This window comes from Ochotona princeps, chromosome 7 (genome assembly GCF_030435755.1).
Source record: "Ochotona princeps isolate mOchPri1 chromosome 7, mOchPri1.hap1, whole genome shotgun sequence".
NCBI lineage: Eukaryota > Metazoa > Chordata > Mammalia > Lagomorpha > Ochotonidae > Ochotona > Ochotona princeps.
The window spans coordinates 83,819,723-83,843,584 of record NC_080838.1 but is presented as its reverse complement, the minus strand read 5'-3'; the positions used below and the strand labels follow the sequence as shown (position 1 = coordinate 83,843,584).

At 48.8% G+C, this 23,862-nt stretch overlaps 1 protein-coding gene across 2 annotated transcripts in view; it reads left to right on the top strand.

Moving 5' to 3' along the window:
• AGPAT5 (1-acylglycerol-3-phosphate O-acyltransferase 5) overlaps positions 1 to 23,862 on the top strand; it is a 59,252-nt gene that overhangs the window by 19,995 nt on the left and 15,395 nt on the right. For both annotated transcript variants that reach the window (XM_058667318.1, XM_058667317.1), the window contains exons 2-5: positions 1,299 to 1,368; positions 2,391 to 2,506; positions 6,747 to 6,836; positions 18,065 to 18,155. In XM_058667318.1, coding sequence (XP_058523301.1) covers positions 1,299 to 1,368; positions 2,391 to 2,506; positions 6,747 to 6,836; positions 18,065 to 18,155 — 367 coding nt within the window. The remainder of the gene's footprint in view (positions 1 to 1,298; positions 1,369 to 2,390; positions 2,507 to 6,746; positions 6,837 to 18,064; positions 18,156 to 23,862) is intronic.

The following is a 23,862-nucleotide window of genomic DNA, read 5'->3' as shown; positions in this document are numbered from 1 at the left end:
GGGAGAGAGCCGGACTCAGAGCGCACAGGGACTGGACGCTGTTCTTTTCCTCGTCTCTGTTCGAGAGGGAGAAGCAGGTCTGACCACAGACCCTCTCCTGGCACTGTCAGAGTCGGGTTTTGATCCTTGTGGTGGTGGTTAGAACACTCTGGACAAGGCCATCCTGCTGATCTTGCTTTAGTTCCCCAGCCCCCGGCCTGCGTGGCCTGGCAGTACCAGACAGTCCTGCAGGTTTCCACTTGCTTTGGTCTTGGTGAGCCTCTCCGCTTCACCCATCCATCAGAATCACACTGACTGACTGCTCCTCCTGCCCTCGGTACTCTTTGTAGTGAAGCGTCTTATGTCTTGTTACGGTTTTTTCTGCACAGGTCTGTGTCTTCTACTGTGTAAATACTGTAGTTTTTTTCATGAGAATGCTGTTGACTGAATTCTGTTTTATGGTCATAAACGTGTCTAAACTTAGATAACCTGAGGTATTTATGATATGTTAGGTCATAAGGAGAAGTCAAACATTCTGTTAATAGATAGGAATGGGCCTGGCCTAGTAGCCTAGTGGTTAAAGTCCTTGCCGTGCATGTACTGAGATGCCATATTGGCATTAGTTTGTGTCCCCGCTGCTCAACTTCCCATCCAGCTCCCTGCTTGTGGCCTGGGAAAGCAGTGGAGGACGGCCCAAGGCCTTGGGACCCTGCACCCGTGTGGGAGACTCAGCAGAAGCTTCTGGCTTTGGATCGGATCAGCTTTGTCTGTTGGCATCTACTTGGGGAATGAACCAGCAGATGGAAGATCTTAAAAAAAAGTGGGAGTTGGGCCCGGCAGCGTGGCCTAGCGGCTAAAGTCCTCGCCTTGAACGCCCCGGGATCCCATATGGGCACCAGTTCTAATCCCGGCAGCTCCACTTCCCATCCAGCTCCCTGCTTGTGGCCTGGGAAAGCAGTTGAGGACGGCCCAATGCTTTGGGACCCTGCACCCGCGTGGGAGACCTGGAAGAGGTTCCTGGTTCCCGGCTTCGGATCGGCACAGCACCAGCCGTTGCGGCTCACTTGGGGAGTGAATCATCGGACGGAAGATCTTCCTCTCTGTCTCTCCTCCTCTCTGTATATCTGACTTTGTAATAAAAATAAATAAATCTTTAAAAAAAAAAAAAGAATTCTCAAATGCACACACACACATATTTTAAAAAGGGAGTATTCATTAGTTATTTTTGTGATTTTTTTTCCACGTTGTCTTACTTTGCATATTTTAGTAGTACAGTTTTAAAATATTAAAGTATTGTTTCTTTTTGTTTTATCTTTTAGATAATCCTATATGGAGATTTGCCAAAAAATAAAGAAAATATAATATATTTAGCAAATCATCGAAGCACAGGTTTGTATGACTTTTAGGTGTTTCTACAAATGGTACATGGACATTCAAAACAATGTCCTTGTCTGGTTAAATAAGGCAGCTTGTTAAATCATGACATTTGTTATGCAAATGTTCTACCTGTCCTTTTTTGTTTGTATTTTTTGTGATTTTGCTTTTTGAAAGCAAGATGTGAAAGCTGTGCATTGTTCTGAGCTTCTTCTGATGGTGTTAAGCTATATTCTTTCATTGTTTCTGTTTCTTTGAATACCTTTCAGTGTCTATTGGTTGTTTTTATAAGCTGCATCACTACCAGTAGACTTGCTGAGTCAGAAGGGACATGTATTCTGTGTGTTCGTTTGTTGAGCTGCAAGCTGGTTGTTCTCATCTCGCGGTCACAGTGTTCATTGCCCGTGGCTGTGTCATTTCCCTCTTCAGATGTGTCTGGTTTGTTTATGGTTTGCTATTCTATCAGAGAGATCACGGAAGGCTGGTCTCCAATATAGTGCAGTATGTATTTTAAATTAAGTTAAGGCATCTTAAAACTTTGTAAATAATTTCAGAATCACAGGATTTTTCAGTAATAGCATATTGAGAACTGTGACCCTTTCTCTTAAGTTTCCCCCCATGACGACATTTTATATGAAGGCTGTTTGAATGGGTCATGGAAAATGCATTTGAAGGTAAGTTGATTTTGTTACCAGAGTTTTGGTCTGTGGCTCCTAACAGTTTGTATGTCTTTTTCTTTTCTCATGAAAAAAAAATGTTTTCTAGACTGGAAAGTTAAAGAAGCTCATTTTATCCCTTGTGTATGCTACTATTAGATTGCTTGGGGATTTTGTAAATTTTATGCGTTATGCTTGAAATAAATGGCTTTTCAGAAAAAAAAAAAAATAAACCACAGCCTCATGGAATTTGTCTTCCTCACGTAGAATCGATTCCATAGTGTGTTCGGAGCAGATCCCTGTAGTGTGGTGGCCTGCTCTGTGAAGGGCCTGCTGGGGCAGGCACGGACTGAGTTCACTGACTGGGTTCTGTTTCTGCAGTTGACTGGATCATTGCTGATATGTTGGCCATCAGGCAGAATGCTCTTGGACATGTGCGGTACGTGCTCAAAGATGGCTTGAAATGGCTTCCACTGTACGGGTGCTACTTGTCTCAGGTAACGTTCCCTTGCTGCTTTTTCTTTATATGTATAGTCTAGAAAAATTTTTTAAAAGGTTTGTTCAATTATTTGAAAAAGAAATAGAGAGGAAGAGAAAAAAAGTCTTCTGTCTGCTAATTACTCCCCAGTGGCCACAGTAGCTTTATCTGGGTTGGTCCAAAGCCAGGAGCCAGAAGCTCCGTCCTGGTCTCCCACATAGGTATGCTAGGAGCCATCTTCCCTTGCCTTCCTGGGTGCTCCAGAAGGAAGCTGGATTACAAGCAGAACAGCAGAGCAGAAATGGTGCTCAGATGTGGTGTGCTGGTGCCACAAGCTATGGCTAAGCCTTGGTGCCACAGTGCTAACCCCCAAGTTTGTATTTTTGAAAAAGATCTATTTATTTATTTGGAAGGCAGGGTGATGGATGGAGCTCTTCATCTGTTGGATTACTACACAGACAGCTACAGCAGCTAGAACTGAGCCGGACTGAGGCCAGGGGCCGGGAACTGCAGCAGCTGGGACTGAGGGGGGCTGAGGCCAGGAACTGCAGCAGCTGGGACTGAGGGGGGCTGAGGCTGGGGGCCAGGAACTGCAGCAGCTGGGACTGAGGGGGGCTGAGGCTGGGGGCCAGGAACTGCAGCAGCTGGGACTGAGGGGGGCTGAGGCCGGGGGCCAGGAACTGCAGCAGCTGGGACTGAGGGGGGCTGAGGCCAGGAACTGCAGCAGCTGGGACTGAGGGGGGCTGAGGCCAGGAACTGCAGCAGCTGGGACTGAGGGGGGCTGAGGCCAGGAACTGCAGCAGCTGGGACTGAGGGGGGCTGAGGCCGGGGGCCAGGAACTGCAGCAGCTGGGACTGAGGGGGGCTGAGGCCGGGGGCCAGGAACTGCAGCAGCTGGGACTGAGTGGGCCTGAGGCTGGGGGCCAGGAGCTCCATCCAGTGCCTCCCACATGAGTGACATGGACTGAGATACTTGTGCCATCACCCACTCCTAAATTCAAGACAAACTAGTACTGGAATACAGGAAATGGATATCGCAAATTGTGACTCAACATGTTAAAATGTAACATACTTATCTAAGAAGATGGATTTTTAATGGGTGTGGTATTTTGGATTCTGTTTTTGACATTGCAGAGAGAGAGAGAGAGAGAGAGAGAGAGAGACTGCATGCATACATGCACAAGCTCCCATTTGCTGGGTCACTTCTCAGGTGCCTTCACCATTTGCTGGGTCACTTCTCAGATGCCTTCACCATTTGCTGAGTCACTTCTCAGATGCCTTCACCATTTGCTGAGTCACTTCTCAGGTGCCTTCACCATTTGCTGGGTCACTTCTCAGGTGCCTTCACCATTTGCTGGGTCACTTCTCAGGTGCCTTCACCATTTGCTGGGTCACTTCTCAGGTGCCTTCACCATTTGCTGGGTCACTTCTCAGGTGCCTTCACCATTTGCTGGGTCACTTCTCAGGTGCCTTCACCATTTGCTGGGTCACTTCTCAGATGCCTTCACCATTTGCTGGGTCACTTCTCAGGTGCCTTCACCATTTGCTGGGTCACTTCTCAGGTGCCTTCACCATTTGCTGGGTCACTTCTCAGATGCCTTCACCATTTGCTGGGTCACTTCTCAGGTGCCTTCACCATTTGCTGGGTCACTTCTCAGGTGCCTTCACCATTTGCTGGGTCACTTCTCAGATGCCTTCAGCTGCTGGGTGGGCAAACTGAATTCAGCAGCTGGAATGCAGTCCAGGTCTCCTGGTCCTTTTAGCCATCAACACTGGACTTGGGGTGCACATGAACAAGAAGCTGGTATCAGGAGCCAGAGTCAGGAATTGAACCGGCAAGACGACAGGAGCGTCCTAATGGTGACCTGACCGTTAGGCCAGTTGCTCACCCCTCGTTTCATATTGTTAATGATATGTATCTATACTCAGACATGTTTAGTTAACCATGTTGTTAAGCAAAATAACAAATGCAGATGTACAATAGTTTTTTTTTAATTAGAAAGCTTAGGCTATAGAATTCAATGAACACTACCTTACAACTCTAATGGTAAGATTAGTGATCTGTAGGATATGAAAAAGTAGCAAGCTGTAAATTTAGTGTTTAGCATGAGAAAACTTTTCTCACAGTGTGAGATTGGCAGTTAAAGATCACAATGCTGGGCCTGGCAACGTGGCCTAGCGGCTAAAGTCCTCGCCTTGAACGCCCCGGGATCCCATATGGGCGCCGGTTCTAATCCCGGCAGCTCCACTTTCCATCCAGCTCCCTGCTTGTGGCCTGGGAAAGCAGTGGAGGACGGCCCAAAGCCTGGGGAAGCTGCACCCGCCTGAGACCTGGGGGAAGCTCCTGGCTCCTAGCTTCGGACCAGCCCAGCTCTGGCCGTTGTGGTCACATGGGGAGTGAATCAGCAGATGGAAGATGTTTCTCTCTGTCTCTCCTCCTCTGCAATAAGTAAATCTAAAAAGAAGAAGAAGGAAGGAAGGAGGGAGGGAGGGAGAGATGGAGGGATGGAGGGAGGAAGGAGGGAGGAAACAGAAAGAAAAAAGAAAGAACCATGTGCGGATACAGGGAAGGCTATGTCCACAAGCCCAGGAGAGAGCCCTTGGGAAAACCAAGACCGACAGCATTGTGATCTTTCTTTTTTTAAAGATTTATGTATTTTTATTACAAAGTCAGATATACAGAGAGGAGGAGAGACAGAGAGGAAGATCTTCCGTCCGATGATTCACTCCCCAAGTGAGCCGCAACGGCCGGTGCTGCGCCAATTTGAAGCCGGGAACCAGGAACCTCTTCCGGGTCTCCCACGCGGGAGCAGGGTCCCAAGGCATTGGGCCGTCCTCCACTGCTTTCCCAGGCCACAAGCAGGGAGCTGGATGGGAAGTGGAGCTGCCGGGATTAGAACCGGCGCCCATATGGGATCCCGGGGCGTTCAAGGCGAGGACTTTAGCCGCTAGGCCACGCTACCGGGCCCCTGCATAGTCTTTCTTAAAAGGACACCAGTCACATTGAGTTGGGGACCTCCTGTATGACTGTTTTGCCTTGGCGATGTCCTTAAATCCCACTAAACACAGTCACGGGAGATAACAGTTAGGGCTTTAGTGTATGGGTATGGGAGAACACGCTGCAGTACTACATAAATACTTAGAGCTGGATTGGTGATGAGTATTGACATTTTAAGGGCCTTGAAAATGATTATAATAATGGAAGATTGGGAGCTAAAAATCCATCTGATCAAGTTTTTGATAAAACGTTTATAAGAAGAACATTTTCAGTTGCTAGCAAAGCTAACTGCTACATTGAGTTTTGTGGTAGTGGTTAAGCTGCTGCTTGAGACACCTGCCTGGGTTGAAGACCTGTCTGTTTCTGATCCAACTTGCTGTAATGTACACCTTGGAGGCACAGGCGATGGCTCAGGTGGATGGAGCTCCTGGCTCCAGCCTGAGGGCCCGGTCCTGGCTGCAGCCTGAGGGCCTGGTCCTGGCTGCAGCCTGAGGGCCCGGTCCTGGCTCCAGCCTGAGGGCCCGGTCCTGGCTCCAGCCTGAGGGCCCGGTCCTGGCTGCAGCCTGAGGGCCCGGTCCTGGCTGCAGCCTGAGGGCCCGGTCCTGGCTCCAGCCTGAGGGCCCGGTCCTGGCTCCAGCCTGAGGGCCCGGTCCTGGCTGCAGCCTGAGGGCCCGGTCCTGGCTGCAGCCTGAGGGCCCGGTCCTGGCTGCAGCCTGAGGGCCCGGTCCTGGCTCCAGCCTGAGGGCCCGGTCCTGGCTGCAGCCTGAGGGCCCGGTCCTGGCTGCAGCCTGAGGGCCCGGTCCTGGCTGCAGCCTGAGGGCCCGGTCCTGGCTGCAGCCTGAGGGCCCGGTCCTGGCTGCAGCCTGAGGGCCCGGTCCTGGCTGCAGCCTGAGGGCCCGGTCCTGGCTGCAGCCTGAGGGCCCGGTCCTGGCTCCAGCCTGAGGGCCCGGTCCTGGCTGTTGAAAGCCTTTGGGGAATGAACCAGCAGATCTCTTTCTCTATTGAAATAAATGGAATTAAGTAAAGATTTTTAAGAAGCTAAATTTCATAGTTCTTTTAATTTCTGTGACATGCTGTTTTATTTTAATTATTTGAAACAATTTGTGCTTTAGACACTAGTATTTGAATGTGTTAAATGTAATTTAAATTCTGAAATGGAGTTTTACTGTTTACTCTTGGAATAAAGTTGCCTTTTGAATTACTATCACCATTGATTATTTTGAAAGTAAATACTTTTTCTCCCCGGTTTTTGTGTGTGCCAGCATGGAGGAATCTATGTAAAGCGAAGTGCCAAATTCAACGAGAAAGAGATGAGAAGCAAGCTGCAGAGCCACGTGGCCGCAGGAACTCCAGTAAGACCTTGCATTCTTGCTCTTTCCTTGTTGAGTCTGATTGGACATAGTGTTTCTCCATGGCTGGGTGGGGTTTTGAGGGCACAGTGCCCCCGGAAGAGAGGTGGGTGTCGATGCCGGGAAGGTACCTGGTCCCTTCCCAGTGCTCATCAAAGCTGACTATATGAAGGATGAAGAGGCCGCTTGATGGCGACCTGAACTTGTAACCCTGCACTTCAGCTGTGCCAGGAGGTGATCTGGGTCTTTAGTATCAGATTTAGTTTTCAAAGAAACAGCTTTTCTCTTTGTATAAGTTTGGATTTCTTGCGTGGGTATATCTGACAAAACAAAGGAGTATTATTATCTACAAAGGAGAATCATTCACTGTGAATATTAACCTTGTTCTGCCCACCCCAGCCCTAAAAGGGAGTTTCAGTGTCGTGCTTGGAGAGCTGTTGCGGCCGGATGACTCTCCCAGGGCTCCCTAGGAGAAGAGCCCAGGATCTCAGCGACTTGCCTTTTCTCCTGGAGGACAGGCTAAGTGCTCAGATCCTTAGCTCAAGTTCGCCGTCCTTTGCTCTCCCCGTCTTGTCTGCCTTCCTCCTGCCTCCCCTCTCCCAGGGCTGCTCCGCAGCAGCCAGAGCTCATACTGAGAGTGAATATTGTTTCTCACAGTGTTACTCTGGGGAAGCGCCTTCTGTTAGGGGTGACGGACACAGTGCACAGGATCTCTTCAGTCTGTGACAGTGTGGTGACTTGTGGCAGAAATGGGCATCGTTGTTGAAAGGTAGCTGGATATGTGTGTAGTCACTTGTTGAGCAGTTTAAAATCTGAAAACATGAATGTGTTTTCCTTTACCTCCCAGGCACTGATACGGTGAGTCATCGCTGCACTTCCACAGCTGCTGGCTGTTTGTTCTCCTCTTCTGTTACTTGTGTTAAACTCTGTGTAATTTCTGCTGACTTGTCTTCCAGATTCGTTGATTGCTCCTTTGACTGTAGAAGAGCCAGTTAAAGTGGCTGTTTTTTTCCTTATAAATTTTATTTGATGATGTTTACGTAGTTGATTAGAGTGGAGGGGTCAAGGATTAGGGGAAAGTGGGTGAGAACATTGTTCCGAATTTTCTTTTTGTTCTTCTTGTATCTGGAGGATGTGGGGAGAAGGGGAGAAGCCACGCCCAGCCCCCCAACCACCTCAGCACCTGAATTTGGGAATGGCCACCCAGTGTCATCCCAGGGTCCCCAGTGTGTAGCATGATCCATGGGTTCTGCTCAGGTGGTTTTGAGAGTTCTGAAATGCTGTCAGTCTCTCTGATGCAAGGATGAGGAAGTTTTTCCAAGGTTCGCTGGCTGCCATAGTCCACCTTAGAGTCTCCATTTGCCCAAATATTTGCTGTCAATGCTTGGCTTGGGTAGTTGACCAATATGTTCTACCCCCCTTCCCCTACTATGGTTCCAGATGTGCTCTGTAGGCCCCAATGGACTGCCATATTCTCCATGTGCATCTGGGTATTCAATCCACTGTTCTGTCATAGCCACTGAAGCCGAGGTCTGGCTCATGCACTCCATGGTCAGACCAGAGATCCTACAGTTCTCCCCAGGGTTGGAATTCTGAGTTCAGCAGTTTAGCTGGGGGGATTTCCAAGGAAACCTTTTCTGACGTGATCCCAGACATAACTCGTGTGTAGTTGTTGGTGTCATCTCCTGCTCAGTCCCTCACCCCACCAGCCTATGCGCACATTGGTAGTTGCAATTGCTGGGTCAGTTGTGTCTGAAGCCCCATCTCTTACATAAACTAATGGGTGCTATGGTATAGCCCAACCCTGCCCATCACACACTCAGCCCTCACACACACCAGTGGGAACTGCAGCCAAGCAACTCTGATAACTCCAACCAGGCCCACCCCCAGTCCTGGTTCCTGTTCTTGCCAGTATGTGCAGCAGACTGGTCCAGTCTGTCCCACATCCCATTCATCTCCCATATACATCAATGGGTATTGAAGCCTAGCTCAACCCAACTGACCCTACTATCCAGCCTACACTCATGCCTCCAGGTGCCACCGCCTGTGTAGCCGGGTCTGCCCCAATCCCTGGTACTCATGCTCACCAGTGGGCGTTGCAGCCCTTCAGAGAGGTGCTCACAGTCTCCCTGTTGGACACACTTGAACTTGCACTTTTCAGCTGGTTCTGCAGTCTAGTTTGACAGGACTTGCCCCCAGTCCCAACACTTGGCAGTTACTGTTGTGGCAAAACCCAACCAACATGAACTTACTGTGACTCATGCATGCACCAGTGGAAACAGCTGGTCAGCCCAGCCTGTCTTCCCCCTAACCCAGTTCGCATGCAGGTTAACAAGAGTTGTGGCCTTGTGTGGCCTGGTCTGTGCCAGTTCCAGGTTCAGTAGTTAGGCTCACCTGTGGGTCCTTGTCCCAGATTGAGTTAATCCACCTCCTGTCCTACGTGGAACAGTGGACCCGCCCATCTAGCCCACACCCGTTCTGATTCTTACTGTTGGGTGCTACAGTGCAGCCACACCCAATCTGTGCCCAGACACAACTCTCGCATGGTTCAGCAAGTGCTGAGACCTTGTCCAGTCTGTCCTACACCCACCCTGGCTCTTATGAGTGGCAATGCAGACTAGAATCTAGACCATGTGGCACACCCCAGACCCAGTGCACTTCCATACTGAGTGACACTGCAGTCATGTCCAGCCCAGACAGCTGCCCCCTATTCTAGTTCCTCTGCTCACCAGTGGAAACCACAACCCACTTGAGGCATCCCAGCAACCCCTTAACTCTTCAACTAGGCCTGTTTCCAGCCCCAGAACTTGCATGTGACAGTGGTTGCTGTGACCTAGCTCAGTACAGCTCATGCCCTGTCTTGGCCTTTGCCATCGGGTGCTACAACCTGTCCTGTCATAGCCCGCCCCCAGTCCCAGCTCTCACTGCTGGATGCTGCAGCACAGCACTACCCAGTTTGCTCACATCCTTGGCTCATGCAAACCAGTTAGTGTGATAGCCTAGCCTGGCGTGAGTCGCACTCCAGCCTGGCTCCTGTACATGCCAGTGGGCTGAGGTTGGCTTAGCCCTGCTCTATCCACCCCCTCCAGAACCAACCCACACACGTGCTGGTGGGTGGAGCTACCTTGCCAGGCCCGACCAACACCCAGGCCTGATGACATGCTCACAGGCAGGAGCTATGTCCACTAGGGTAGTTTCCCACTCCCAGACCCAGATCTCCCAAGTGTCAGCAGGTGCTAGGCCTTTACCTGGCAAGGTCTGCCCCCTCTGTCCTGGCCTTTGTATGAGCTGGTGGATGCTGTGTCCCAGACCACCTGGTACACCATTCTTGGGTGCACCTGTGGGTACTGCAGCCTGGAACAGCCTGGCCTGTTTTGTACCCCAGTACTCAGGAGTGTAAAACTGCTTATTTCTGTTTTTTTTTTCATTCCTGGCCATATTCCTTCAATTCTGTTTCCGTTGGCGTGTTTAAAGTTTCTGCCTGAAGATTGTCAGTGCTGCTTTCCGCTGGAAGCTTGGTCGTGTCACTCGTGGTTGGAAATGCCTGGCCTGCTCAGTCCTGTCGTGCTGCATCTGAGTCTGTAGTGTTGGTCTTTGGCGCTTCAGGTGGTGATTTGTCTTTTCCATGTTCCCCCGGATTTTGTTGTGAATTGAGTGTTTTGTGCAGTTCAGGAGAAACTCCCAGATCGCACTGATACCAGCAACGGGGGTCACGTTCTTTTTGTGAGGCCTTGCTCCCTGTGCTGGAGGCAGGAGTTTCACTGGGCTTGTCTTTTGCCATTGCTCTAGAATTCTCACGGTAACTAATATTTGTGACCTTGTGTTTCGGGTGGGAACATTGCTGCAGTGTTCTTCCCTGTGTGCCCGCAGTGCTGGCCTGTTCCCACCTGCTGGGCTCTCTCCTCTGCAGCTTGGCCTGAACTCTGCTTGGTTGGGTGCTGCAGGAGGAGAACAGGAGGAGAAGCCCCTCAGGACGGAGCCGCCTGACCCTACCTGGGATCCCCTCCCGTGGCCGGGGTTTTGTCCTTGACTTCACCTAGCCTCTTTGGGTTTCTGTCTGTGTCCAAAGGATGGGAAGCAGTATGAGGCTGTCCCCAGGGAAGACTGAGGGCAGTGTCTAGCTAGTTTTCCCCTGATGTTGATGTTTTTCATTTTCTCCTGTGAGTCTTGGTGAGGTCTGTATATCCTAGCCCTTGGTTGGGAATTCTTCCTGTGTTTGTAGGCCCCTTGGCAAACTGTTAATTTTAGCTCATTTCCCTTTATTGGCATGTTAGCATTTGCCTCGAGGAAACAGTGTTGCAGCTTCTCTCTCCAGCTTCCGCTTTCCCAGCATTTTTGATTTGGTTGGTTATCTTAGAACCTTTCAGAGAAATGTTCAGTCTCAGTATTGTTACCAGATTGAGATCTGTACTCGCATGACTCTACAAATGAAAGCTTCCTCTTTTTTATTTTTTGTTAATAAATTTAAAGCTTGGAATGATTCTGGTTTTCTGAAAATGCTGCAAGGAAAGTGCCGAGAGTTCCCATCTATTCTTGGCCTTGCTCTGATGGTAGCATCCAGTGTTGACCTCTTACGTAACCGCGGCGCCTTTGTCAGGGCTAAGAATTCAAGACTGGGACCGTGCGGCTTAGCTACAAACGTCATTTAGGGTTAGTCAGTTTTTCCCCTGAAACTTTTCTGTTCCGAGCAACAATCCAGTGTGCCAAAAATCCATTTGAACTTCCATTGTTTTAATCCTTTGGTCTTTGCCCTTTGTGATTGCATGTTGCCATTGTATGAAGTGATGTATTTTTTTTGTCAAATCTGGTTTTTTTAAAGCTCCAAGATTCTCTTTGTTTCTTTAAGAATTGAAAGCTTGATTTAAAGGATAGACTTTATTATTTTAGTAGCTGAGATACTGCTTGTGCTGTTTCTGCAGGTTCTTGCGTATGTGCTTGATTGTGTTTGCTGCTGGTTGTGTTTGGGGAGTTTTCTCTGGAAATGCGCTGAAGCCTGCAGTGGAAGTCCCTTCCTGCGGAGAATGTTTGTGCAAGCCTAGGTGGGCTCTCGTGGCTGCTCCCGTTTGGCCCCCCACCAGCCGGGTCTGAGCTGGAGGTTAGGTGCGCCTCGGGCAGTGCGCCCGCATGCAGATGCCCGACCTCTGGCTCGCCTCTGGCTTTTATCCCACTGTGTCGCTTCAGTGTTTCCTGCACTTCCAGTTTTCTCTGACTTTCCACAGAAGGTCCATAGCTTAGATTTCTCTTCTAAAAAAATTATTTTACTCATTTGACAGGCGGAGGGGCAGAAAGACAAGGAAAGAGATCAGAGGTCTTTCCAACTGCTGGTTCACTTCCCGACTGGTCATGACTGTTGAGGCTTGGGCTTGGACAAAGCTAGGAGCCAAAACTCCATCCGAATCTGTCCTGTGAGTGATGGCGGCCCACGCACATGAGGCGCCCCCCGTCCTCCCAAGTAACAGGGAGCTGCGTTGGCAGCAAAGCAGCTGGGACTCCAACCAGCACTCCAGCAGTGCCAGTGTTGCAAAAGCCGCTTAACAAACTGCACCCCAACACCAGGCTCCCCTTTCCGCGCCCCAGAGTCGTTTCTGTTCTTCCTTTTGAACTTCCTTGGAACAAAGTTGTGTTCTCTACCTACTTCTGCTTTGCGCTTTGCCTGATTTTGGTTTTGTGATCTTGTCAGCTCTGTGGTAACTTTTTTTTTCAGTAGGGTAATTTTATTTATTTTGAAGGCAGAGTTACAGAGAGAGAGAATCTTCCTTCTGTTGGTTCAGTGTCCAGATGGCCACAGTGGCAGGGCAGGGCCAGGCTGAAGCTAGGAGCCCGTAGCTCAGCCTGGTTCTGTCCCCTGTGTAACAGGGACCCAGGTATTTAGGCCATCATCTGTTGCTTTCCCAGGGATATTAGCAGGGAGGATTGGTCATGGAGTAGCCGGGACTCAGACCAGTGCCGGCGCTGCAAGTGGTTTGTGGTTTAACCTGACGGCACTCTTCTTACACAGTTGTTTGTGTTCCCCCTTTTGAAAGGCAGAAAGCAAGGTCTCCCATGTATTGGTTCACCTGTCAAATGCCTGCACCAGCTGGGACTAGGGGAGGTCAAAGCTAGGGGTGGGGGGCTCCGTCTGGGTCTCCCAGTGCTGTACTGTAACACAAATTTATAATTTGTTGGTGTTACATGTGTTTGTCCCCAGTCCCTCCCTTAAAGTGCCTTTTCCTCCTTGTCCTTGAGCAGGGTTTCATTTGAATTATCCTTCATGGAGAGGAGGCCTGCTCTGGTCTTGGTCTTGCCCTCCTCTGAGGTCATGTTCCCTGTTTCCGGGTAACAGAAGATGGCTGCCTTTTCTTCAGCAGATTGGACTTGTGAGAGCACCTGGGAGAGGAAATGCTACCTGTACCTGTGCTGCCTGCCGAGCTCGGCTGCCGTGTGAGAACTGAGAGCAGCACTCCCGTGTCTGCGCTAAAAAGGCTTCTCCTGTTCTGGCGCCTGCCTGGGCCAGGCTGCCAGCTGCACACCGTCGTGCGCTCTTCTGCCCAACAGCTGGCTTCAGATCTCTAAAGCAGATGCATGTTTTTAATTAAAGCAGCAGCAAGTTGCAGTGTTATTTTGCGCCAAACACTGCATTAGGTAGATTTTGCTTGGGATCACCTTTTCGGTCTGTATTCCGTCTGTGAGGCGTAGGTGGCATTGCTGTAACTTTCATGTTCTGGGTGAGGAGACCTAAAGCAGCGAGGACAAGCGTCCCCAGGATGCCTGGGCTGTCAAGCCAGCACTCCACTGCCATGCGCTCCCTGGTCAAACTCTGTACATGAGATCCGCTAGGGGAGAGCACCAGCTTTGTGAAGTAATAGCCATAAAATCACATTTTAAAGTATTTTTTCATGACTGAACATACTTGATAAACTATTTTATTTCCTTCAATGTGTACAGTTAGTTTTTGCAGCTGGACTTGCTAACTTATGGAAAGTAGAGGTGATTTTTTTTTTTTTTTTTTGGTTTTAACATTTGAGATTTAATTCATGTAGCATACAAGTTGCCATTCTAAGTTGGATAGTTCAGTGGCCTTTAAGTGCATCTTGTGCAGCCGTCAGCGTTATGACTTGCAGACCCTTGGCATGGCCCCACAGACAGGCCTCACAGTGGTTAGTGTGCCCCGCCTCATCCTGTGCCCGCAGGAGCACCAGGTGTCTTCCTAATGCTGAAGAGGCTCTGGCTTCCTGATCTGGTTACCCTGACCGCTTAGTCCTGCCACACCTCCAGTTCCTCCCACGGCGGAGCCTGTTGTGCGTGACATGTCTGCTCTCTGTTGCCTCACTTGTATCAACATAAATGAACATAGCTATTCCCTCCAGAAGTCGCTTTATACTTTTATTTTCTAGAATTTTTTATTGTTTGTTTCCTTCCATTTTGTTTGAAAAACAGAGGTACCGTCACAGAGATCTGTCATCTGCTGGTTCCTTCTCCAGATAAATGCGTACAGTAAACAGAGCTTGGCCGACCCAAAGGCAAAGCTGGGGGTCTGGGGTCCAATGCAGGCCTCCCATGGGGACAGAGGCCAGTCCTCACCTGCTGGGCCTCCCGCGGGGGGCAGAGGCCAGTCCTCACCTGCTGGGCCTCCCGCGGGGGGCTGGCAGAGGCTCAGTCCTCACTTGCTGGGCCTCCCACGGGGGGCGGGCAGAGGCCAGTCCTCACCTGCTGGGCCTCCCATGGGGACAGAGGCCAGTCCTCACCTCCTAGGCCTCCCGCGGAGGGCAGAGGCCAGTCCCCAGTCCTCACCTGCTGGGCCTCCCCGGGGGGGCAGAGACCAGTCCCCAGTCCTCACCTGCTGTTTCAACGTGATTGTAGCAAGAAGCTGCCATCAGAAGCAGGCACTCTGAGATGGGTGGAGGTTCCAAAATGGCACCTTAGCTCCTGTGCCAGACAGTCTCCTTGGAGGCATGTAGTACGTGCTTTCCTGGGGAGGTGGGTCTAGCTTCTTCAGCGTAGCGTAGTTGTATTAGGATACATTCATTGTGTGTGTGAAGATGTTTACTTTGACAGATAAGCGATATGTGATTCTGTGGACAGCACTACAGCTTGTGTGCTCATCTCCTTTTCCACTTTGGGATAATTGTTGGAAATGTAACCCCAGGACAATTTCTGTGCAAGTATTTAATCTGTAACTTGCCTTTCCATGTTCAAATCAATGTCTTCTGAAGAGTAGAAAGTTTTAATTTTAAGCCAAATTTGTTATTCTTTCTCTGATTTCTGCTATTTGGTATACTATTTTTAGATGTTTTTGTGAAACTCAACAATGCTAAGAATTTTTCTTCCAGAGGTCTTGTAGTTTTATGTTTAGATCTGTGATGCATTTCAGGTTATTGTTTGTATATAAAGCAAGTCAAGTTTATGTTTTTAAATATTGCTGTTCATTGCCACTTATTGAGAAAGCTGTCATTTTCCCCACTGTGTAAAATTGACTCCATGTAACGTGTGTGTGTGTGTGTGTGTGTGTGTAGAGAGGGACAGGTCTTATCTACAGCTTGGTGAACAGTTGATTTTGTTTCATTGATCTAATTGTGTTTACCTGTACCAGTGCTACACCCTGTTCATTACTCCCAGAGTTTTGACATGCAGCACAGTTGCCGTCTGCGTGTGTGCTTGGTTTTCCAGCTTGCGTGGGTACCGAGGCCCTGTGCCGACCGTGCACCTGCACATTAGCCTGGCGGCTGCTGCTTATTCATCTTATGATTGAGTTGTACTGAGCTTTGGCTTCATGAGCAGAGCTCACAGGGCTTGCTTAGGTCTTTAATGTTCTCGGCAGTGTTTTGGAGTTCTTCAGGGTATAGATATTTTTACACAATTGTTGCCATATCTGTGTCTAAGTTACTTGGCTTTCTGCCAACAACATGAGCGTCCTGGCGTTGGCCTGGCCCAGGCCTAACTGTTGCCAGCTTTGGGAAGCCAACCAGAGCATGGAATACCTCTTGCTTCTTTCTCACCAACTCTGTTACTGCCTTTCAGATAAATCACTATTTTTTTAATTAGCTTTGGCTTCTTTTCTCGTCATTGCTTCCATGAAATAGGCTTGTAAGACTTTGACAATATCTAAGTTTAGCTTTTTCTTTCTTTAATCAAGAAGCAGAACCCAGCTGAATCAGCCTGGGCATCCTTCCGTCGCTCCTGCAGGAAGCACTCCTTTCCCCGTGTTTAGGTCTTGGCTTCACAACCCCTCTTAAGTTCTCTCGACATTTTGCTTCATGGTGTCCTGCATTTTTTTTTTTAAAGATTTATTTATTTTTACTACAAAGTCAGATATACAGAGAGGAGGAGAGACAGAGAGAAAGATCTTCTGTCCGATGATTCACTCCCCAAGTGAGCCTCAGCGGCCGGTGCTGTGCCAATCCGAAGCCAGGAACCAGGTACCTCTTCCAGGTCTCCCACGCGGGTGCAGGGTCCCAAGGCTTTGGGCCGTCCTCGACTGCTTTCCCAGGCCACAAGCAGGGAGCTGGATGGGAAGTGGAGCTGCCAGGGTTAGAACCAGCGCCCACATGGGATCCCGGGGCGCATTCTAGGTGAGAACTTTAGCCGCTAGGCCATTGCGCTGGGCCCCTGCATTTTTCTTTACAACGTAGCATGATCTGTAATTACATTTGTGGTTTTTTGTGTAGTGTATTTTTTTCTCACTTGTCTACAAGGGCCATGAAGGAAGGGCCGTATCTTTCCTGTAACCCTCTGTACGGCATGGGCCTGACACAACAGTGTGTAAGAACTGTTTCCTGAATGCACCATAATGAATAGTTCACTCTCGCTTTCCTTTGGAGCATCACTGAGCTTTTAAATTAGACATTAAGACACAGAAAATAATAACATGAGCTGTTAGTCATTGAAATCATGAATAATTTGTAAGAGACTGAACGGAAAACTATTATCGATAACTCCTTTCCTGTGCTTGAATATAGCAGATTACTGATTTAAACATATTATGATAAAAATGAATTTATGACTTTGACAATAACTAAAAATTTTGATTTTGTAAGCTAGACAAAAATAACTTCTCAAAACTATCATTGTGATGAGTAAAAGGCTTTTATATTTAGAAGCTGAAAATGCAAAATTAGAGATTCAATTATACACTACACTAATATTTCAGACAAAATTTTAGAAATAGAAAATTATCTAATGAGAAGGTACAGGTCTTCCTTCTGTTCATCGTGTGGGAGTTACAGGAAAGCTTGTGCACAGCCGTGTGGTGGGCGTGTAGGACCTAGTGAGGACGGCCGTGCTGTGTGCAGCCGTGTGGTGGGCATGTAGGACCTGGTGAGGACGGCCGTGCTGTGCACACATGTGTCAGGGCGTGTAGGACCTAGTGAGGACAGCCGTGCTGTGCACACATGTGTCAGGGCGTGTAGGACCTGGTGAGGACGGCCATGCTGTGCACACATGTGTCAGGGCGTGTAGGACCTGGTGAGGACGGCCATGCTGTGCACACATGTGTCAGGGCGTGTAGGACCTGGTGTTGCTTCCTTTATCCTGTCTGTATTTGACAAGATCTAGTATGACTGTCTTTTTTATTGTCTTTCCCTGCTCCAATTAAAAATATTAGTGTGTTTTTTTAAGGTTAGTTCTCAAGTTAGGAGTGTTTATTGTTTTGATGTGGATGTTTTTACTTCCCCGAGTATGTAAGTATGAAAGCTCAGATTAATCATCACATTCAGCGTGATGCTCATCTTGACTTATAAGTATTGCAGTGTCTTGATTTATAAAACAAATACGGGATCGCCTTAAAGTTCAGCCATACAAAATGCATTAAAGGGCCCACTGCATGAAGCTTTTGAAATACAAACATATTGTATATGGTAGAAATGTTGGTAGTTTATATAATTTTCCTCAAATGATTTCTGAAGTCTGCATCTTGTTAAATGTCATGTTGCAGCATCTTGGGGGAAGGGCTGTGTTCCTGGTTGAATCTGTGTAGGTCGGTGTTTCAGGATCACATTTCTGAGTAGTGCATCAGCATGTGATTGAGTGTTTTTAGATTCTTTATCACTGAGTTGCCAGTGATTGTAATACCACATTTTAAATATGACCTGTGTCATAATTAGCCTTAATTAGAGTTGTTACGTTTTGATTGCTCTACTTGAAAAAAATATGCTGTGACATAGGCAACAGTATCCAATGTGAACGGCATTGTTGGTAAGTCAACAGTGATAACAGGGCTGGCACAAAACAAAACAAACTTTCTTTATGCCCCACAGATGTATCTTGTGATATTTCCAGAGGGAACAAGATATAATCCAGAGCAAAGTGAAGTCCTTTTGGCTAGTCAGACATTTGCTGCTCAGCAAGGTAAGTCATCATTGATTGAAGAAATTGTTTTGCCTTTTTAGATTTTCTTCCTGGAAGAGACATTGATGTTTTATTACAAGTGACTGTTAGGAGTGTTATGTATTTTCCTTAGGAAATAAAATGTCCTCTGTAATTGATTTCCATATTAGATACATAACAATCCAGGCGCTTTCTTTGGTACAAACCCAGTGCCGTAAAACCTAAGTACACAGTTATGTGGGTGCAGCCTTTCCACGGTGTGGGTGGTGTGTTTAAAAGTTCAGGCAGACACGAGTTGCGGCCTGAACTCTGACTTTCACTAGCTGTTTAGTCGCAAGGGCCTAATGGTACCAAACTTCAGTTTCCTCATATTTAAAGTGTTTTTTTGTTGTTGTTTTTGCTGTTTTTATGTGTATGTGCGTGCATGTGTGCACACACCTGCTCTGTAACAGTTAGGAGATGCTCATGGGAGATGTCACAGGTGCGTGACCTCACTGACAGTATTGCGGGTCAGCATATAAATGACGTAACTGTTAAATTTCCTGCATTCACAGCTCTTTACTTTCGTGCCCAATATTTTATTATTTATTTATGTTTCCAAAATACAATGTAAAGATGTACAGTGTAAAGATCGTACCCAGCCCACATAAGTGATGCTTCAGCAGAGAACAGGTTGTCTTTAGTGGTGTACCCATTGAGGAGGCGTGGGGCAGAAGCAAGGGAAGGCAGGTTCTTGATCCATCTAGATGTCAGCCTGCAAGGGTCAGCCTTGTGAGCTCCATGGCTCTGCTCAGGGCAGAGTTAAATCCCAGCATGGCCACTGCTGTGACACCGCCTACTGAGTGTCCCTTCCCACCAACTCTAATCTCTTTCAGTATTAGGAGATTGCTTTGTGATAATACCAAGGGTTTCTGGATCGCTGCATCCCTGTGGAGAGTTTGAAATGCCTGTCCAGAGAATGTAAAACATTTCTGTGAGCAGAGCAAATTGAGGGCTCTGATGTTGGATGAGGAGGTTACTTGGAGTTGTCAGACAAGGACCACGTTGTATCTGTTTCCATGGTAAGGATTATATGAACCATGTGTTACTACAGCCAGGAAAGAATTAGCTGTATTCCCACCACCCCGCCCCACCTCATCTCCTTAGGTAACCCACTCCACCAAAGGTGCTAATGAAGGTAGCCAAGACCACCAGTGGTCACCTCTCAGTTCTTGACCTTTCAGTGCCTTTGGGGTAAATTTTTGTTGACATGTCCTGCTTCCCCAGGTATTTTCCTTCCGGGGCACCATGTCACCAGTATCTCCTGATTTCTTTCGTTCCTTAGTAGCTATTCTCTTTCTTTCTTTTTTCCTTACTTCCTCCCTCCCTCCCTTTCTTCCTTTCTTCTTTCTTTCTTTCTCTCCTGCCTTAAATATTTGATGATGTTTACAAGGTTGATTAAAGTGGGAAGGGTCAAGGATTATGGGAAGGTAAGACCATTGTTTCCAAAATTTCTATTTCTTCTTCCTGTATCTGGAGGAAGTGGGGAGAGAAGGGGAGAAGCCACACCCAGCCCCCCAACCACCTCAGCACCTGAGTTTGGGTATGGCCACCCAGTGTCATCCCAGGGTCCCCAATGTATAGCATGATCCATGGGTTCTGCTCAGGTGGTTTTGAGAGTTCTGCCCCCCTTCCCCTACTATGGTTCCAGATGTGCTCTGTAGGCCCCAATGGACTGCCATATTCTCCGTGTGCATCTGGGTATTCAATCCACTGTTCTGTCATAGCCACTGAAGCCGAGGTCTGGCTCATGCACTCCATGGTCAGACCAGAGATCCTACAGTTCTCCCCAGGGTTGGAATTCTGAGTTCAGCAGTTTAGCTGGGGGGATTTCCAAGGAAACCTTTTCTGACGTGATCCCAGACATAACTCGTGTGTAGTTGTTGGTGTCATCTCCTGCTCAGTCCCTCACCCCACCAGCCTATGCGCACATTGGTAGTTGCAATTGCTGGGTCAGTTGTGTCTGAAGCCCCTTCTCTTACATAAACTAATGAATGGGTGCTATGGTGTAGCCCAACCCTGCCCATCACACACTCAGCCCTCACACACACCAGTGGGAACTGCAGCCAAGCAACTCTGATAACTCCAACCAGGCCCACCCCCAGTCCTGGTTCCTGTTCTTGCCAGTATGTGCAGCAGACTGGTCCAGTCTGTCCCACATCCCATTCATCTCCCATATACATCAATGGGTATTGAAGCCTAGCTCAACCCAACTGACCCTACTATCCAGCCTACACTCATGCCTCCAGGTGCCACCGCCTGTGTAGCCGGGTCTGCCCCAATCCCTGGTACTCATGCTCACCAGTGGGCGTTGCAGCCCTTCAGAGAGGTGCTCACAGTCTCCCTGTTGGACACACTTGAACTTGCACTTTTCAGCTGGTTCTGCAGTCTAGTTTGACAGGACTTGCCCCCAGTCCCAACACTTGGCAGTTACTGTTGTGGCAAAACCCAACCAACATGAACTTACTGTGACTCATGCATGCACCAGTGGAAACAGCTGGTCAGCCCAGCCTGTCTTCCCCCTAACCCAGTTCGCATGCAGGTTAACAAGAGTTGTGGCCTTGTGTGGCCTGGTCTGTGCCAGTTCCAGGTTCAGTAGTTAGGCTCACCTGTGGGTCCTTGTCCCAGATTGAGTTAATCCACCTCCTGTCCTACGTGGAACAGTGGACCCGCCCATCTAGCCCACACCCGTTCTGATTCTTACTGTTGGGTGCTACAGTGCAGCCACACCCAATCTGTGCCCAGACACAACTCTCGCATGGTTCAGCAAGTGCTGAGACCTTGTCCAGTCTGTCCTACACCCACCCTGGCTCTTATGAGTGGCAATGCAGGCTAGAATCTAGACCATGTGGCACACCCCAGACCCAGTGCACTTCCATACTGAGTGACACTGCAGTCATGTCCAGCCCAGACAGCTGCCCCCTATTCTAGTTCCTCTGCTCACCAGTGGGAACCACAACCCACTTGAGGCATCCCAGCAACCCCTTAACTCTTCAACTAGGCCTGTTTCCAGCCCCAGAACTTGCATGTGACAGTGGTTGCTGTGACCTAGCTCAGTACAGCTCATGCCCTGTCTTGGCCTTTGCCATCGGGTGCTACAACCTGTCCTGTCATAGCCCGCCCCCAGTCCCAGCTCTCACTGCTGGATGCTGCAGCACAGCACTACCCAGTTTGCTCACATCCTTGGCTCATGCAAACCAGTTAGTGTGATAGCCTAGCCTGGCGTGAGTCGCACTCCAGCCTGGCTCCTGTACATGCCAGTGGGCTGAGGTTGGCTTAGCCCTGCTCTATCCACCCCCTCCAGAACCAACCCACACACGTGCTGGTGGGTGGAGCTACCTTGCCAGGCCCGACCAACACCCAGGCCTGATGACATGCTCACAGGCAGGAGCTATGTCCACTAGGGTAGTTTCCCACTCCCAGACCCAGATCTCCCAAGTGTCAGCAGGTGCTAGGCCTTTACCTGGCAAGGTCTGCCCCCTCTGTCCTGGCCTTTGTATGAGCTGGTGGATGCTGTGTCCCAGACCACCTGGTACACCATTCTTGGGTGCACCTGTGGGTACTGCAGCCAGAACCAACCCGGCTGTTCCCAAACTCAGTATCCATGGGTGTCATTTGGTTCCATGGTTATGCCTGGTTCGCCCTTCACCACCGCCAGCTCTTCAACCGGCAGAAATCACAGTTCCACAGCTTGGGCCTAATTATCCTCTACAGAATCTGCCCCCAGAGTTGGTTCTTTTGTGTGCTGGTTAAGCTCATGGTCCTGTCAAAATTACCCATCCTCTGTTCCAGCTTTCATTGGCGGATACTGCGATGCAGCCCTGCCGTGTGCAGTCCAAGTCCTAGCTGTAGTGTGTGTCAGTGAATCGTAGTCCGCAGTGATCCGCGCTGGCTATCCCAGCTCAGGTCTCCCAAGTGGGCTGGTGAATCAGTCTGGTCCATAAAGATCTTCCAGCTTCCCCCCCTCCAATCTGCTGGGTGTCAGCCCCCTCGTTTACCTGCAAGTACAGTGGCCCTGTCAGTGGAAGTCTCTGAAACATCATTCCTCCGCTGCAACATATTTCCTCAGTGGTCCTCTCTCCCAACTATTTCCTTATCCCCTTCCCTGACCAATCCACATTCCTCACGCCAGGGAGCCGATATGTCCCCCAGCCCAGCCTTCCTAAGTCTAGTCTTCCAGTGGGGAGGTCTGCTGGCCTGGAGCTCTGCGTGTCTACTAGTGTCTCAAACTCCTGGCTCATCTGCTGACCTGGAATTTTACCCCTGTGCACACACAAGATCCAGGCCTGTTCAAAGTTTCCCAAACCCAGCTTACTGGTACACCAGGCCAGCATGCTAAGCTTGAGCTCTACTCTCCCCTTCCCCTACCCTGCCTGGGACCAAGGACATGGGGAAATCCCCAGGCTTATTCCGCCTGCCTGAACATGAGCCCCCACTTCCCTGCACACCTCCACTGGTGTCATCCCCCAGGCTTCCCTCGGGCTGGCTGGTGTCATCCTGCAGGCTCCCTGCAAGCCTGCTGCTGCAAAACGCCTAGCTGTTCATTTTCTAGAGCTGGAAAATAAAACATGCAGAATATGGATTTAATATAGAGAATTAAATACAGAAAAACATGTTTACAGTAATCTGAGCTGCTCTCAGTGGATTTCTCAAGTGGAAGATTGTTAGAATTAGTTTTGTTTGCACGTTATTAATGGCTGTTTTTAAAGCGTATTTTCATTTTTATTTGAAAGTCCTGGAAAGAAAGATATTTCTCTATCTGCTGGGTCGCTTCCCCAAATGCCGAAACAGCTGGGGCAGGCCAGGCTGAAGCCAGGGGCCAGTTTTTGCATCTGCAGATGTGTGACAGGGGCCCCAGAACTCAAGCCAGCGTCTGCTGTGTCCCAAGGTGTGCATTGTCATGAAGCCAAACCTGATCCCACACTTCCCACATGAGATGTGTGTGCCCCACACAGTGGCTTGATTTGCTGCCCTGTAATGGCTTTTCTGTTTAATTTTTATTTATTTGAGAAACAGGAGTGATTCCATCCACTGAAATCCATCTACTCCCCAAATGCCCTAGCGCAGCCTGGGCTGGGCTACGGCTGGATCTGGGAACTGGAACTCAATCCAGGCCCACGGCTTGGTCATGAGGCTCAACTGTGCTGTCATCTACCACTCAGGGAACACATCAGTGGGATGCTGGAATCAGACATGGAGCTGAAATTCCAACCCAGGCACTTTCATAGGAGACAGTTATCCTAACTGGCATGCTAATTACTAGGCCACATGCACATCCCTAATGACCAGTTCTTAGATGAATGTCACAAAGTTGACTTTTCCAAACCCTCATTGTAACTCACTCACTTCCCCCCTTCCCTTACTCCTTCCTACCTCCCTCCCTTCCGCCTCCTCTTCTCTGCTCTCCTGTCTCCTTTCTTTCCAGAAATACATTTGTATTTACTTCCTCATTAACTTAGATTCTGTAATTACTTGTTTGTGTTGAACATCACACTTTGGACTGTATGATGATACAGTCACAATACTATATGAACTGTAATGGTAAAGAAGGAAATGTTAACTGAATTGACAGATGTTTTTCAGCTTGTATACTGTTGAGATTTATGTTATAACTTTATGAATAAATTAAACTGGTCCTGCCCTGGGGACTTAAGCCTGATATGTGGTTGTGGGAATCTTTTTCTTTCCC